Source organism: Erpetoichthys calabaricus, chromosome 17 (genome assembly GCF_900747795.2).
Source record: "Erpetoichthys calabaricus chromosome 17, fErpCal1.3, whole genome shotgun sequence".
NCBI classification, from domain to species: Eukaryota; Metazoa; Chordata; class Cladistia; order Polypteriformes; family Polypteridae; genus Erpetoichthys; species Erpetoichthys calabaricus.
The window spans coordinates 50,227,884-50,243,866 of record NC_041410.2 but is presented as its reverse complement, the minus strand read 5'-3'; the positions used below and the strand labels follow the sequence as shown (position 1 = coordinate 50,243,866).

The 15,983-nt window shown below is 36.5% G+C and overlaps 1 protein-coding gene across 1 annotated transcript; it reads right to left on the bottom strand.

The window, feature by feature from the left end:
- Window positions 1-5,993: 5,993 nt before the first annotated feature.
- Window positions 5,994-9,293, bottom strand: pclaf (PCNA clamp associated factor). The gene is made up of 4 exons (XM_028822816.2): window positions 9,127-9,293; window positions 7,737-7,820; window positions 6,439-6,616; window positions 5,994-6,153 (listed from the first exon to the last, which is right to left on the bottom strand). Exons 1-4 carry the CDS (start codon window positions 9,170-9,172, stop codon window positions 6,120-6,122), a joined length of 342 nt encoding a protein of 113 aa, XP_028678649.1. The 5' UTR covers window positions 9,173-9,293; the 3' UTR covers window positions 5,994-6,119.
- Window positions 9,294-15,983: the final 6,690 nt, after the last annotated feature.

Below are 15,983 nucleotides of genomic sequence, written 5' to 3'. Positions count from 1 at the left end.
AGTCTGAATACTAATATGAGTGAAAGATTTCAGTTTTTATTTTTTTAATAAAATTGCAGACCTTTCTGAAAAAATGGTTTACTTTGTCATTATGGAGTGTAGATAGGAAAAAGCCATTTAAAATTTCATCTACAACACAACAAGCTGTGTAGGAGTCTGGTCACATTAGATAGGTCTTGTTACTGAAGTTGTCAAGGTCAGTGTCAAGCACTACCATCTATCCATCCACCCTGTTTATCCAGCTCTGGTTCACATCAGCTGAATTTCAAAACATTATAACTTATAGATTTTATGCATCAATTTTTTCCTGTGTAGGATTGAAGGTCAATTACAGTCTTAAACGTTATGAAGTAGCTAGAGTTAAGTAAGCAGTAATACACAAAAAACTTTAAATGACTATTACCAGAAAACCAAAAGAAACAATGCTAAAAAGTTTTTTTTGTGTTATGGTTTTAAAAATTCATGTTTTCCTTCACAGTAGTGAGCTTGTCACTTCTGGCCTTTGATTGCCAGAAGTATAAAAGTAAAGGCATAAGCAGTAGTCATCGGTTTCATTTGAACTTCACTTCTAATATTTTCATTATTTATGTACAAACCTCAGTTTTATAAATAAGTTTATAACAAAGGCTTTCCCAGTTTTTTACCATCGGCATTTTAACAGAAAAAACATTTTTGTGATTGGCAGTAACCCTTTTTTTTAAACCCCCATTGCAGTTTGATTCAAGCCCAAGCCCACCCAACCAGTAAAATGGAGGAAATTTGTATTTATAGGCTTCTATTATTTCCCAAGGCACAGGTTAAAATTTACCCTCACAACCAAATGGCTGTGGTTAAATAGCATGGAGATTCAAAGCATATTTGAAGCTTCCATCATCTACATCAAGACAGAGGAGGCATTTCTTAGTACTGCAAAGATGAAAAGGATTAGTCACTGAAAGTGAATTATGCAAGCACAGTTTGCAGAATCAAAGATGACCTGGTACTGTACGTAATTAAACAGAAATGCTTTGGAACACTTAGTTGCTTTAATAATGGTCTTACACTTAGGCAGCAAATTTAGAGAATAGTGTGAGATCAAAACAGAGAGGCTGACAGCTCTTCAGGCTAAAAAACACCTCTTTCTGCAGACTGGTGTCAAGTAGAAAATACTTTTGACAATTCAAAATTAGCAGACAAATTTCATTAGGTCATTGCTTTTAATAATTTACAATTTCCATAACTGAAAAAAGTGCATAACAAAAACATACAGAGAAACATAAGAAATTGCTTCACAATATTTTACAAAAACGTCTTGCTTACTAGTACTAAACATATTCCCATCCTGCACTTATGATTTATTGTTTTGAGCAGGAGAAGGTCTTATATCATGCATAATATTACTGATTTATTGATACTTTACTAATGACCATTTCCATGAACCCTACGTAGAACTAGAGCTGTGAAACAGGCAAAGGGCTTTTAGATAGATAGATAGATAGATAGATAGATAGATAGATAGATAGATAGATAGATAGATAGATAGATAGATAGATAGATACTTTATTAATCCCAATGGGAAATTCACATTCTTCAGCAGCAGCATACTGATACAATAAATAATATTAAATTAAAGAATGATAATAATACAGGTGAAAAAAACAGACAATAACTATGTATAATGTTAAATATTAACGTTTACCCCCCCCGATGGAATTAAAGAGTCGCATAGTTTGGGGGAGGAACGATCTCCTCAATCTGTCTGTGGAGCAGGACAGTGACAGCAGTCTGTCGCTGAAGCTGCTCTTCTGTCTGGAGATGACATTATTTAGTGGATGCAGTGGATTCTCCATAATTGATAGGAGCCTGCTGAGCGCCCTTCGCTCTGCCACAGATGTTAAACTGTCCAGCTCCATGCCAACAATAGAGCCTGCCTTCCTCACCTTTTAAGACTCTATCTCTATAGTACTAGGGTGTTGTACCATGTTAGCCATTATGGATGTAGAGAGAAGTCAAGCAAACACCTTTTATTGGCAAACTAGAAAGAATACAATATGTAAGCTTTAGAGGCAACTCAGCCCCAAGGCCCCGAAAGCTTGCATATTGCAGACTAACTCCATAAAAGACAGATGCTATCACTCCTGTGTACTTTAAAGAGATTTAAATAAAGAATTAAAACAAATGTCACCATCTTTAAGTAAGCTTTGTACTTGGCAAAGTTTAGTCAGCTTTCTGAATTTAGGAAACACAGTACATACAATTAGGTTTGTAGAAAACTAATTTTATCAAGGCTTTTAGAGATGGTAGCACAGCAATTATAAAATGCTTCTTTACAGCTCCAAGAGTCCTGGATTCTGGTCCCTAATCATTTACTTGTGAGTTTTCCACCCACATTCCAAAACCATTCATTATTTGCCAAACGTAAATTGAAAGCTTCAGCCCTCCAGCTCTATACTGTTTTAAGTTGATTTGAAATGAATGCCTGGACTTTGGGATTAATGAGTTCATCAGCATTAATGATATTTTAATATACAGTACTTATATTGCAGTTGAATACAGGGGTCCCAATTTTAAATGACCATACCTTTTTCCTCCGTTAAGAACTCAAAGATTGACAACATTAATTTTCTGTTGTTTGTTCATCATCTTGGTACAAAAATTAATAGGGCCGATTTCTTATTATACCTTTTTTGAAATCAAACTATTTTCCATATCTGTAACAAGAACACCATATACATATTAGACAATTAAAACAATTCACAACTTACAGCAAACAATGAGGAATAAAAACAATTCAGTATCCATCCACTTTTAAACCCACTTTTCTAGTTCAAAGTCATACAGAGACTGTGCCCAGTGCTGCTGGGCTAGGCAAAGTGGGAACCAAACCTGGACAGAACAAAAAGAACAAAACAATACACACATACCAGCCCCATTTTATAATTGCCAATTAAACTAGCATAAAAGAAGAAACCCCACACAGACACAGCATGAATATGCACATGCCTGATCTGTAATCCACAAACAATATAGGGAAAGTAAAATTCCAGTTTAGACTCCATATGGTTTTACCAACGCTGTGCCCCATGTAACAGGGCAGACCAAAAAAAAAAAAAAAAAAACACCACACATGGTGGAAATGTGACAGTTCTGATGGGGGATTCATCATTGATGGCAACATATTCATTCTAATGTTTCATTCCTCCACCGGGTGTTATAAATTCGATTTAAAAGCAACATGCTCCTGTCCCACTATGCACAAATTATTATTAAATATACACATACAGGTGCACCTATAATGAACAGATACAATCCAGACTTAACAGTTCAAAAAGATATTTATAGATTAAGATACTGAATTATGAAGTTACAAGACTTCCAAAGGTTTGTTCTTATGTTGGATTTATGTTACACGATATAGTTTACACAGGCAAGTTTAAATGCAAGTATACAATATGCTAAACATTCAGAACCTTCCTTGTGCATCATAAAGCTGTCCATTTTATAAACGGAAGATTCTGGTAAAATAATTACCTTGTGCCAAAAACATTTGAACTGTCAAGTCTTCCTAGAACAATCCAAAAAAGACCAAATGATTAGTATTTACAATACAATGGAAATAGCATTCAGCTAAAACTTAAAGTTACAAGCATTGTTGACAGACTATAAATTTGAATGGAACCACCAAGTTAGGGAATAAAGTTACTTATAGTCATTCACATAATAGATACTGTGCCCTTTATTTTCTTCTTATCTTTGTGACTGGCACTTCACATCCGTCAAGCTTGGCTACAGAAAGAGTTGTAATTGCTATCTTTATGAGGGAACATTGTTCCAGTTGAAGATACAGTACTTACAAAAGAGGAGTAGAGTACTGACAAAATTTAACCCATGCTTACATTGCTAATTTTAAAAATTTAGACCAAAAAGTGCTACCTAGAGTTGCAAATGCCAACCCAACAATTAGGCTCTCTCCGAAAAAGCACAATTGGAATTACATTTATTGTGAGGGAATGACTTAATTGTTGTAGCATTGCCAGCTAGTGACTCTGAGCACGAGTCAGTACCATCAATTTGTACAAGATTTTTCCACCCACAAGTTATTTTTGTGGTAGCAAATCAGAATCAGAAAGTTACCTTTGTGCTTTCTGCTCAATAAAAAGTTCTCATTGCATATTTGAATTGGCAGGTAAAAAAATGTCACTGACAACACTGAAGCAAAAAAGTTTCACCACAGAACGTCTACAGTACTAGTCATTTACAGTCATGGCCAAAATTATCAGCACCCCTGAAATTTTCCCAGAAAATGCACCATTTCTCCCAGAAAATTATTGCAATTACAAATGTTTTTGTATATGCATGTTTATTTCCTTTATGTGCATTGGAACAACACAAAAAAAACAGAAAAAGAGCCACATCTGAATGTCACACAGAACTCCAAAAATGGGCCGGACAAAATTGGCACCCTTTCAAAATTGTGGGTAAATCATTTTATTTCAAGCATATGATGCTCGTTTAAACTCACCTGTGGCAAGAAACAGGTGGTGGCAATACCTGTATAGCAATCACACCTGAAGCCAGTTAAAATGGATAAAAGTTGACTCAACCTTTCTGTTGTGCGTCTGAGTGTGCCACACTAAGCATGGAGAACAGAAAGAAGAGCAGAGAATTGTCTAAGGACTTGAGAACAAAAATTGTGGAAAAATATCAACCATCTCCACAGATCTTCATGTTCCTTTGTCCACTGTGTACAACATAATCAAGAAGTTCACAACACATGGCACTGTAGCTAATCTCCCTGGACGGAAGAGAAAAATTGATAAAAGACTGCAACGAAGGATAGTCTGAATGGTGGATAAACAACCCCAATCAACTTCAAAACATATTCAAGCTGTTCTGCTGACTCCGGGTGCAACAGTGTCCACTCGAACTATCTGTTGACATCTGAACAAAATGAAACGCTATGGCAGGAGAGCCAGGAGGACACCACTGCTGACACAAACATAAAAAAGCCAGATTGGAGTTTGCCAAAATGTACTTGAAGCCAAAATCCTTCTGGGCAAACTTCTTGTGGACCGATGAGACCAAGGTAGAGCTTTTTGGTAAAGCTCATCATTCTACTGTTTACAGAAAACGGAATGAGGCCTACAAAGATGTGAACACAGTACCTACAGTCAAACATGGTGGAGGTTCTAAGATGTTTTGGGGATGTTTTGCTGCCTCTGGCACTGGAGGTCTTGACTGTGTGCAAGGCATCATGAAATCTGAAGACTACCAAAACATATTGGGGTGCAATGTAAGGCCAAGTGTCAGAAAGCTGGGTCTGCGTCGGAGGTCATGGGTGTTCCAGCAGGACAATGACCCCAAACATACCTCCAAAAGCATCCAGAAATGGTTGAAGACAAAGCGCTGGAGAGTTCTGAAGTGGCCAGCAATGAGTCCGGATCTAAATCCAATTGAACACTTATGAAGAGATCTCAAAATTGCTGTTGGAAGAAGGCACCCTTCAAATCTGAGAAACCTTGAGCAGTTTGCAAAAGAAGAGTGGTCGGAAATTCCAGTTGAGAGGTGTAAAAAGCTTGCTGATAGTTATAGGAAGCGCTTGACTTCAGTTATTTTTTCCAAAGGGTGTGCAACCAAATATTAAATAGAGGGTGCCAAAAATTTTGTCCAGCCCGGTTTTTGAGTTGTGTGTGAAATGTCAGATTTGGCTTTTTTTCCTCTGTTTTTTTGTGTTGTTCCAATGCACATAAAGGAAAAAAACGTTGCAATTACAAATGTTTTGGTATACACAAATTTTCTGGGAGAAATGGTGCATTTTCAAGGAAAATTCCAGGGGTGCCGATAATTTCAGCCATGACTGTAGTCTAGCAGCCAAAGTTTAAAATAAAGTCTTCTTTTACAAAAAGAGATAATGTCCATAAATTGAATGCAGCAGTACCGCTCATATTTTACAGATACAGAGTGAAACATTATCTGGTTCAACAGCTATGAAAGGAGGAAAATTCAGACAGAAACAAGTTCATGGAAAATTTTATTCAAGTTATGTACACAACCCCCCCCAGCAATATTAAAACCACTATATACAAAAGATGTACACTAAATTATAAAGGCCTCTGTAGGTCACACCTCGCTATAAACAGTCAGTCGTCTTCATCATCAGATAACTGTCGTGCTCTATGGAGAGAGAGAGAGAGAGAGAGAGAAAGAAAGAAAAACAAACATTAAATCTCTCTTTTGATTTGTACAAACATGTTTGCATCACCCAGCAACCTGATGAATTTATACATGAACTACTTAGACTTATGCAAAAAAAGCTTTCCTTGTGTACTTTAAACATGAATTCTACAAAACATTCCTAAACGCTATAAAGGCACAGTGGGCAATCTTTTATATAAGAGCTACATACATATTGGTTCAGAATAGTAGTGTGCTAAGCACTAAAAACACTGCTTTACTCACTTTCTAGGTGCTTTGCCAATGCCACTTCCTCCAGCTTCCTCTTCCTCCTCATCGGAAGGAAGCTTATTTTCCTTTTCTGGCTTCCTACCAGGGCCACCAAAAAAGTCACCAATCCCTTTCTGCCAAGTAGGAGTGGGCCGTGGACACACTGGGTTACCACCAGCATATTTATTTTTTGCTTTATTTTTTTTAAAAAAGAAAAAAAAGCTTGTCATCTAATCCAACAAATACAGGCCTCTGTACAATACAAAAAGTTAACATTTGTGGCAAATAAATACACAATTAATAAGTTACCAAAACACACACCCACTCAAATGCACACATATAACATAAAGAAGTTAGTTTTTGAATTCTATAAAACTGAGAATATAAGTGCAAACCTGAGCTAATCACAGGAGCTTGAGCACAAGTGAAACAGCACAAAAGCAATGTGTTGCCATCTTGAGATCCAATTTCAGACCAGTTTATGGATATTCCAGTTCTGTGTGTTCTCCACGCCCAATGAAGCCCCATTTACATCAGAGGAATGGGTTAAGTTAGTTTGTAGTTTAAACATTGGTTGGAGCGAGTGTGTACATGAATGGATCAGGCAATGTACAGGTACCACATCCACAGTTGGATCTACCCCTGTGCTACCTTAACAGGCACTGGTCCAACAATGAACTGAATGAAGTAAACCTGTAAAACATTTTAGAAAGGCCTGCTATGGAAGAGGCTATAAAACGATAAAAAGGATTCAGTTTACAGGCTTATGCATTCCAAGTAAACCACTTAGCATCTCGGAACTTTGCTTAAACAAAATTTTCCCAAAAGAAAACCAATTCTGTACTTTCCACATTGTAAAGGTCATATGAAATGCCCATTTGAAGGTGAAGCCATTTAGGTATTTGTAAATTCAAAGGCATCATATCTTCAACTTATCAATAGATTTTAAACAGACAGTTTGTGTCTGTGTGAGGTGGTTTCAATGAAGAGCGGTTGTGAGGTGTCTAGTGAAGTGTAACAAACAGTACAAAGCTGCAAGCACAAGATTAAGAATTACAACTGAATTAGGCAATGAATGAGAACTGCAACTATAAAAGGTAAAAAAAACAAACAAGTTCACAAATTCTGCATTGGCTCATCTTTATAGCTTAATCAATCTGCTTCGAGCATGTGTATCTTACAAACCAACATTGTTATACTTAGCAGTGAAACTTCACCTTTAAATCTAAACTATCAAAATGTAAAAAGTTGAATTACTTATACTTTCACACAAAACTGCAAGGTAGATACTGAAAATTGTCAAATATACTCACATGGAGTGCCACTGGATGAACCCGCAGAGCTATTGGCCGAGCTAGAAGCTCCCAAAGATTTTCTAGGCGCTGTTGCTGCAACAGCTATACAAGGGGAAAAAAAGACATGGCGTTAAGCATCAGCAAGCTCTTTTCCTTACATATCTTACTTTCAGCCAAAAAGTCGCCCAATGCCTGTTTATTTTCAAACCTGTTGGGGTAATTTTTAAGACGATAACAAGTCTGTTTGGCGCAAAATGCAGTTATATTCCAGACGCATTCTCGGTTAGTCAAGTTTGTAATTTGTTTCATCTGTTAAATAACTACATAGCACCACCACAAAGTGCGAATGTGTATTCACGTACTCATTTACCTTGACAATCGCGCTCATTCCACGTTGCCGTCTATTGATGCGAGAATAGGCGCGTAAAAAAGGAGCACCATTTACTGAAGATGCCATGTATACATAAAAAATGCCGTGATATGCAACTGAAAAAATAATCACGTACGTACCCCCGTGTAACGGGTGACACCTCAGCGCCACACTGAATAGTGCGAGTTTTAATAAATAGTGGCTGGAATGTCAATCCTGTCATCCATCCCCAAGTTTTCTCTACCCCATATAAAATCGCACAAACTCATCATTTCGAATTAAATGCAATGTGCTTTTCGCACGAGTAAGGATTTGTAAATGCATTAAAAATGTCATCCTGCATCGCCTAAATTGTGTCGTTTTGTCCCCACGTAGCCACGATTATGACAGCCTGATAGTTATATAATCGCCATAATGTAAACCCCTCACCAATACCCCCTCAAGCCTCACTATTTTAAATGAATGGCTTAACAAACTATACAGAAAAAGGTAAATGCTATAGTGGAAAGTCATTACACACTACAAAAGGAAAGGGAATAGGCTGAAGCACCCGAACAGGAAGCTTCTGGCGCCAAATGCTACCTTGGCGCCTGTCCCTGAAGGATGAGGGGGTGGGGAGATGCATATTCCGCGGGACGAGCAGAGTTCACCGAAATGCGAAGATTTATTCGGCGAAAGAACTAACAAACGACCCTTTAGGGGCATACAGCGTATCCGTGATGATAAAAGTGCGCTACGATTAAATTAGGACAGCTCACCAATTAAGACATAGTGGGACGTAAGGTAAAGAATTGGCGGGATGCAGTAGTAGTAGTAGTAGTAGTAGTAGTGCCTTAGTTAACGCGCTATGCATAGTTTTATAAAAGTTATGTGCATATTGTAATGAGATATAACACATATATACTCAAAACACAACAAAAAGCCGTTGGCGCCAAAAAGATCTCATATGATTGCTTAAAGGACATGTTAAAAGTAATAATAAAACAAAAAACGACCGCTTGTACGGAATCTTAAATACATCAGACACACAATTCTCACCTTTTCTGTAACTTGCAGGAGCGCTGTCTGCTTTAGTCCGAACCATTTTTCCGTACCTTGCAAGACTGCAGGATAAGTAAAGGGTATACGCGACTGACTTTGTAGTGACTACCGCCAGACTTTAAATTTACTACCACCTCCCCTGACGTTTCCCAAAAGACCACACCTTCACGGAAGTGACGTTCACACGATGCCTGCGTGTGCGTTCGTTTAATGTTTCCCACCGGGTACGACCTTAGAAGAGTGTGGAAGAAATTTTAAGGATGGGGAGCAGATGCTTAACGTATTAGAAAATCTTCCTTTAAAATTTCAAAATCTAAAACTAAGGTAGTTATTTTTCTCAAAATAATTATGGTATATATATATATATATATATATATATATATATATATATATATATATATATTAACATGAAATAATAGATATTATCTTCAATATTTAAAGTACGAAATATGAGATGTTTGACAGAGCTATTTTACTACCTCCATGAACTATTGTTGGGTACAACAAGTGAAACACTAAGTTTTATCGTTATCTGTAATAAATAAGAACAGGTTTTCTAAATATTGAGTTTATATTTTACATGTAATACAAGCTCATGCTTAAAACATGCATGCTTTGGACCTCTAGTTAAAGCCATAAAGTAGTAGCAGTAGCATTTAAGAAATGACGTGCTTTGGACATGAGAAAGCTGCTTTATAATTCTTCTTTCGGCTGCTCCCGTTAGGGGTTGCTACAGCGGATCATCGTCTTGTATATCCCATATAACATAGCTGGTCTCACTACCGACGTGTATATCTTCCCTTTCACTCTTGCTGATACCCGTCTGTCACAAATTACTCCTGACACTCTTCTCCCCCCATTCCACCCTGCCTGCACTCTCTGTTCGTGTCCCCCCTCTTCTTCTCCTTCTTCGACCAACAGTAGCCGTATACAGTATAATTATTTAACATATTTTTTGAGCCGGAGTACACTTACAGGGTACTAATAATCAAGTAACCTGTTTATTAAAGTTACTTTATTTGTTTTATGAAATAAGTTACGGGAGTTTGTAAAACAGCGAAAGAAATGGTGTTAAATATGGTCTCGGAAATCATTCATTTAAAAAGTCCTACATGATACCTAGGAAGACTTAAAGCAGATAATAATAACACAGGGTAACAAAGTTATTTTTCCCGTGCTGAATTCAAATATCAAATAAGATTTTCTATATATCACACAAGAATTTTAAGTTATACACAATTACATTTTACAATAAACATGTGTTTACAAAATGTACATACAAGTTGTAGTGTCTGACCTACAAGGTACAAATGTACAATTTCCTGCTGTACGTGGCCTCAGGAATATGCCATTTAAAGATCCAGCAGCAGTCAGCACGCAGTCTGGGACTCCACTTGCTTTTCCATTTCCAAGATGTCCAGATGAAACCGTTCATCATGCTTATTGCTGATGCTCCAAATCTACAGGGACAAGGTCTGAAAAGTTATAAAATTCTCACAAACAGCAATAAAAACATTTTAATACTGAATTTAACTTAAAAAAAAAACCCATACACCTTAATAAGGGTTTATATGCTGAATATACAGAAATTGAGTATTGACTTTTGCTGCATGAAAGAGCCTCTATGTCCGGTCACTAGTCAAGGAGTGAAAGTAGAGGTGGTTCTCTCCTACAAGTATTTGGGGGTCCACATTAATGACAGGTTGGACTGGTCTCAGAACACAGAGGTACTATATAAGAAAGGGCAGAGCAGGATATTTTTCCTTAATAGACTGCATTCCTTTAAAATCAGAAGTAACATCCTTCACATCTTCTACAATTCCGTGATGGCCAGTGCGATTTTCTACACTGTGATGTGCTGGGCTGGTAACTTCAAGAAAGGTCCACCAAAACAACAGGCTAATTAAAAGGGCAAGCTCAAATATAGGACACACTCTCGACATCCTGGAGGTTGTAGCAAAGAAGAGACTTAAAACAAAACTGAGTGCCATTATGAACAATGCTGCACATCCTTTCCATGACACACTAACACTAATGACTTTCAGTCAAAGAATTATTCAGGAGCAGTGTGTCAAGATACGCAACCGCAACTGGGGATCCTTTATATCAACACGAATACACCTACATAATGCCTAACTTGGTCTGTGACAGCCAAGTAAGAACTTTATTTTCTTTTGAATTTTCTTGCTTTATAGTCAGTGTGTGTGTATATGTATTTATTTATTTATTTACTTACTTATCTATCTATTTATTTTAAGAGCTTCTGTAAAAAGCCAAATTTCCCACTGCAGTGAAATAAATATCTATCTTTATAGTACCTTTAATTATCTATCTATCTATCTATCTATCTATCTATCTATCTATCTATCTATCTATCTATCTATCTATCTATCTTTATAGTACCTTTCATTATCTATCTATCTATCTATCTATCTATCTATCTATCTATCTATCTATCTATCTATCTTTCTATGTAGTACCTTTCATTATCTATCTATCTATCTATCTATCTATCTATCTATCTATCTATCTATCTATCTATCTATCTTTATAGTACCTTTCATTATCTATCTATCTATCTATCTATCTATCTATCTATCTATCTATCTATCTATCTATCTATCTATCTAGTACCTTTCATTATCTATCTATCTATCTATCTATCTATCTATCTATCTATCTATCTCTATCTTTATAGTACCTTTAATTATCTATCTATCTATCTATCTATCTATCTATCTATCTATCTATCTATCTATCTATCTATCTATCTATCTTTATAGTACCTTTCATTATCTATCTATCTATCTATCTATCTATCTATCTATCTATCTATCTATCTATCTATCTATCTATCTATCATCTACAGTCAAATCCACAAGTATTTGGACAGTAATACAATTTTCATAATTTTGACTCTGTAAACCACCAAAATTGATTTGAAATGAAGCAATCATTATGTGATTGGAGTGTAGACTTTCAGCTTTAATTTAAGGGGTTTACCAAAAGTATCATATTATCCATTTAGGAACGACAACCATTTTTCTGCATAGTCTCCCGCCCCTATTTCCAGGGGCTCAAAAGTATATGGACAAATTAACATAATCATAAATATAATGATCATTTTCATTATTTGGTTGAAAAATCCTTTACAGTCAATGACTGCCTGAAGTCAGAACCCATGGCCTTCTCCCAGTGCTGGGTTTTCACCCTACTGATACTTTGCCAGGCCTTCACTGCAGTTGTCTTCAGGCGCTGCTTGTTCGTTGGACTTTCTGTCTTCAGTTTTGTCTTCAGCAAGTGAAATGCATGTGCAGTTGGGTTGAGGTCAGTTGATTGACTTGGCCATTGATGAATTGTCCACTTCGTTACCTTGAAAAGCACTTGGTTTGCTCTCACAGTATGTTTTGGCTCATTGTCCATCTTTATTGTGAAGCGTCGTGCAATCAGTTTTGCAGCATTGTCTGAATATGAGTAGATAGAAATTATTCTGCTACTTCTGTCAGTAGTCATATCATCAATAAACACCAGTGACTGACTTTGCAGCCATGCATGATCATGCCATAGCAATACCTCCATCGTGTTTCACAGGTGATGCGATGCTCATCAGATCATGAGTCGTTTCTTCTCTTCTCCATATTCTTCTGTTTCCAATATTCTGGTCCATATTGATCTTATTTTCATTTTGTCCAATGAAAAATTATTCCAGAACTCGAGAGCCTTTTAAAAATGTTTTTGCCAAAGTCTAATCTGTCCTTCCAAAGCTTGAGGTTTACCAGTGGTGTGCACCTTGTGGTAAACCTTCTGTGTTTACTTTCATGAAGTCTTCTCTTGATTGTAGATTTTGGAAATGATAGGCCTATAAACCAGAGAGTGTTCTTGGTTTGGCTGAATGTTGTGAAGGGGTTTTCTTCACTAAGGACAGAATTCTGCAATCATCTAGCACAGTTGTCTTCTGTGGTTTTCCAGGTCTTCTGGTATTACTGAATTTACCAGTGTGTTTTGTTTTATTAAGGATATACCACATGGTTTATTTCATCACTCCTGGTGTTTCTGCTGTCTCTCTCTAAAGGGTTTGTATTGTGTCCTTTAGCCTAATGATGTTTTTACTTACATGGAGCACTCTATGGACCTCATATTGAGAGGTCTCAGTATGGAATCAACTCCAGACCTTCTACCTTCTTAATAGTTAATGAAATTATGAGGAGACTGCACCCACCTGGCTGTGGAACAGCTTGTCAGTCAAAAATCCATATACTTTTGAGCCCCTGAAAATAGTGGTGGGAGGCCTGTATAAAAATGGCTGTCACTCCTAAATGGCTCATATGATATTTCTGTCAAACCCTTTGAATTAATACTGGAAGTCTACACTTAACTCACATATTGATTGTTTTTTTTGTTTTCAAATCCATTGTGGTGGAAAATTGTGAATTGAAAATTGTGTTGCTGTCCAAATACTTATAGGCCTGACTCACTCTATCTATCTATCTATCTATCTATCTATCTATCTATCTATCTATCTATCTATCTATCTATCTATCTATCAAAAATAACAGGTAAAAATTATACAGTCAAAAATTATTTAAGTAGGCTGGATGTCTACAGTGGTTCAAGAGATCAATCAGGAAAATGAATGTGTCCTATTATATTATGACTTGTGGTGTGAGAAAGTCGAGAATATAATTCAGGCTCTGTGCTTTATCAACAGTCATCGTGGAACTAGATAGATAGATATATAGATACTTTATTAATCCCAAGGGGAAATTCACATAATTTAAACTATGTTTAAATTACATTATCAGTCGTCTGGGAATCTTTGTAGGAACTGTACATTTGTTAGCAAAGGCAAAGGGAAATTAAGCTGTAGATGAGATTTTTAAAATACAGTAAAGTACACAATTGTAAAATAATTGACAATGCAATATTGAAGAGACAGTAATTAAGGAGGTTTAAATAGTTGAGGAGAAGTTATTTTAAGTCAACTAAGATTAGGGAACTGCATATTAAATTGGGCACAACTTTAAAGGACGACCCATTTGGGGTTGGCATTGACATTTCTTTCATTTTGTTTAAGACAGGAACGGGCCAGTAAACTACCAAATTAAATGCTGTGCTGACAATGGTGTGTAGCAGGTCAGAAGAGCAAAACCTTTCCTACAGAGGCAGAATTCCATAGTGGAAGGACAGTGGGGATGTTATTGCATGAAACAGGGGCCAGAAGAGTATATGGCTTCCTGCTACCCATTGAAATGAACAGGTGACTTGTCTGGTTCTTTAAATACAAAAGAGTCTGGAGCTGCAAGAACTCCTGGGGTTGCCAGAGAGAGTGTCGGCAGGAAAGCTGCAGGAATTGCACAGATTAGACCAAAGTTATTCTCAGGTTATACCCTGAATTGGATTACACTTTAGCTTTAAAGGTCCTTCTTGCTACCAAATGGAATTTGGAATTAGGATGTGAGAAAATTAGCAAAGGTTCTACTGAAGGACAGAAGTGGATGACCAAAGGTGGAGAAAGAGACACATAAGGTGAGAGACTATTTGTGTGATGCAGTTAGTGAGAAAGTGTTGCAAATTCTCTTTATAAAGGCTCAACGGGACTGTAGGTTATCTGTTTTATTGTGATTATTTTGCACTTTGTGTAATTTCCTTTATTTATCCCTCTATTATATAATAAATACAATTATATTTATCATTTTGGTTTATTTTGTCTGCCTATATCCTCAATAATGCTCAAATCAGAGAAGTTATCTCAAATCTCTTGTTGGACAGAATGTTTTGCATACTCATACACTGAACAGATTTGATTGCCATATAATGTGTCCAGAGACTAAAGTTAAAATGTATACTTTTGTGATTTTTTTTTAAATAAAACCCCTGAAACAGCTGAATAGTGACATTAAACATCAGTTTAGTACATAACAAATTGACATTTTTATCCATATAAGATATCAAGATCTTTTTTTCTTTCCTCAACTATTAAAAACAGCTGTCACTGGCAAGATGCTATGTGTTTTTCTATATGATGTTATATGAAAAATCCCATATTAGAAAAGTGGAAATAGGCATGGGTAGCCTGACATTCACCGTTTTTAGTGCACCAGTTTGAAAGGGGCCATGGAAATAACATTTTGAAAAAAGTTTGGTCTCATGTAGAAAGATGACTGCAAAAATATACTATTAGCGACTAAGTGTGAGCCACTGTGTGTATTCTTTGGTTGACACATTAAGTCTGTTTTTTGGATGAAGTAGTTGTCCAAATGATAACTTGGGAAATGGTGTCAGAAACTAGAACTACAGGGGTAATTATTATTTCAGACCTCTTACCTAGCAAATAAAATCAGAAGAATTTTGTTGCAGGCACCATTTGTAGTTGGAAATCAAACATCTGGTAGTAGGTTATTTGCAATGAGAATGATGGTTGAGCTTGAATGGGAATTTTGTGAAATGAAATTGCAAGTCAAGTGGCAAAGTATTCTTAGAATTATTATAAATTAACTGGTTTACACCATGGGATTGAAATTCAGTATAAAAATATGTGAAATTTGACAAAATAGTTTGCTTTCTGGCCTAGGGGCAATGTATTCTGAACATCACAGTTTTGCTCACACACTCCAAATACATACATGTTAAGTTAACTGGCAGCACTAGATTGGCCTGCTGTGATTGTGAATATGTGCCTGTGTGATGAACTGTCACCCAGGACTAGCAAGATGGTCAGCAGTCCCCTTTGACCAAAGAAAATGGATAGATGGACATGGAGTTCAGATACAAACATCATCCAATAAGTCATCAACTTTATTTTAATTCTGCTTTTCCAGGGGTTCTGGTTATTTACTCCATTATTTACTAAAGAG

Coding starts and splice junctions, on each gene's coding strand:
- pclaf (XM_028822816.2), bottom strand. CDS start 9,172: ATGGTTCGGACTAAAGCAGACAGCGCTCCTGCAAGTTACAGAAAAG. Junction 7,821..9,126: donor TCCTGCAAGTTACAGAAAAG/GTGAGAATTGTG, acceptor CCCCTTGTATAG/CTGTTGCAGCAACAGCGCCT. Junction 6,154..6,438: donor ATTGGCAAAGCACCTAGAAA/GTGAGTAAAGCA, acceptor CTCTCTCCATAG/AGCACGACAGTTATCTGATG.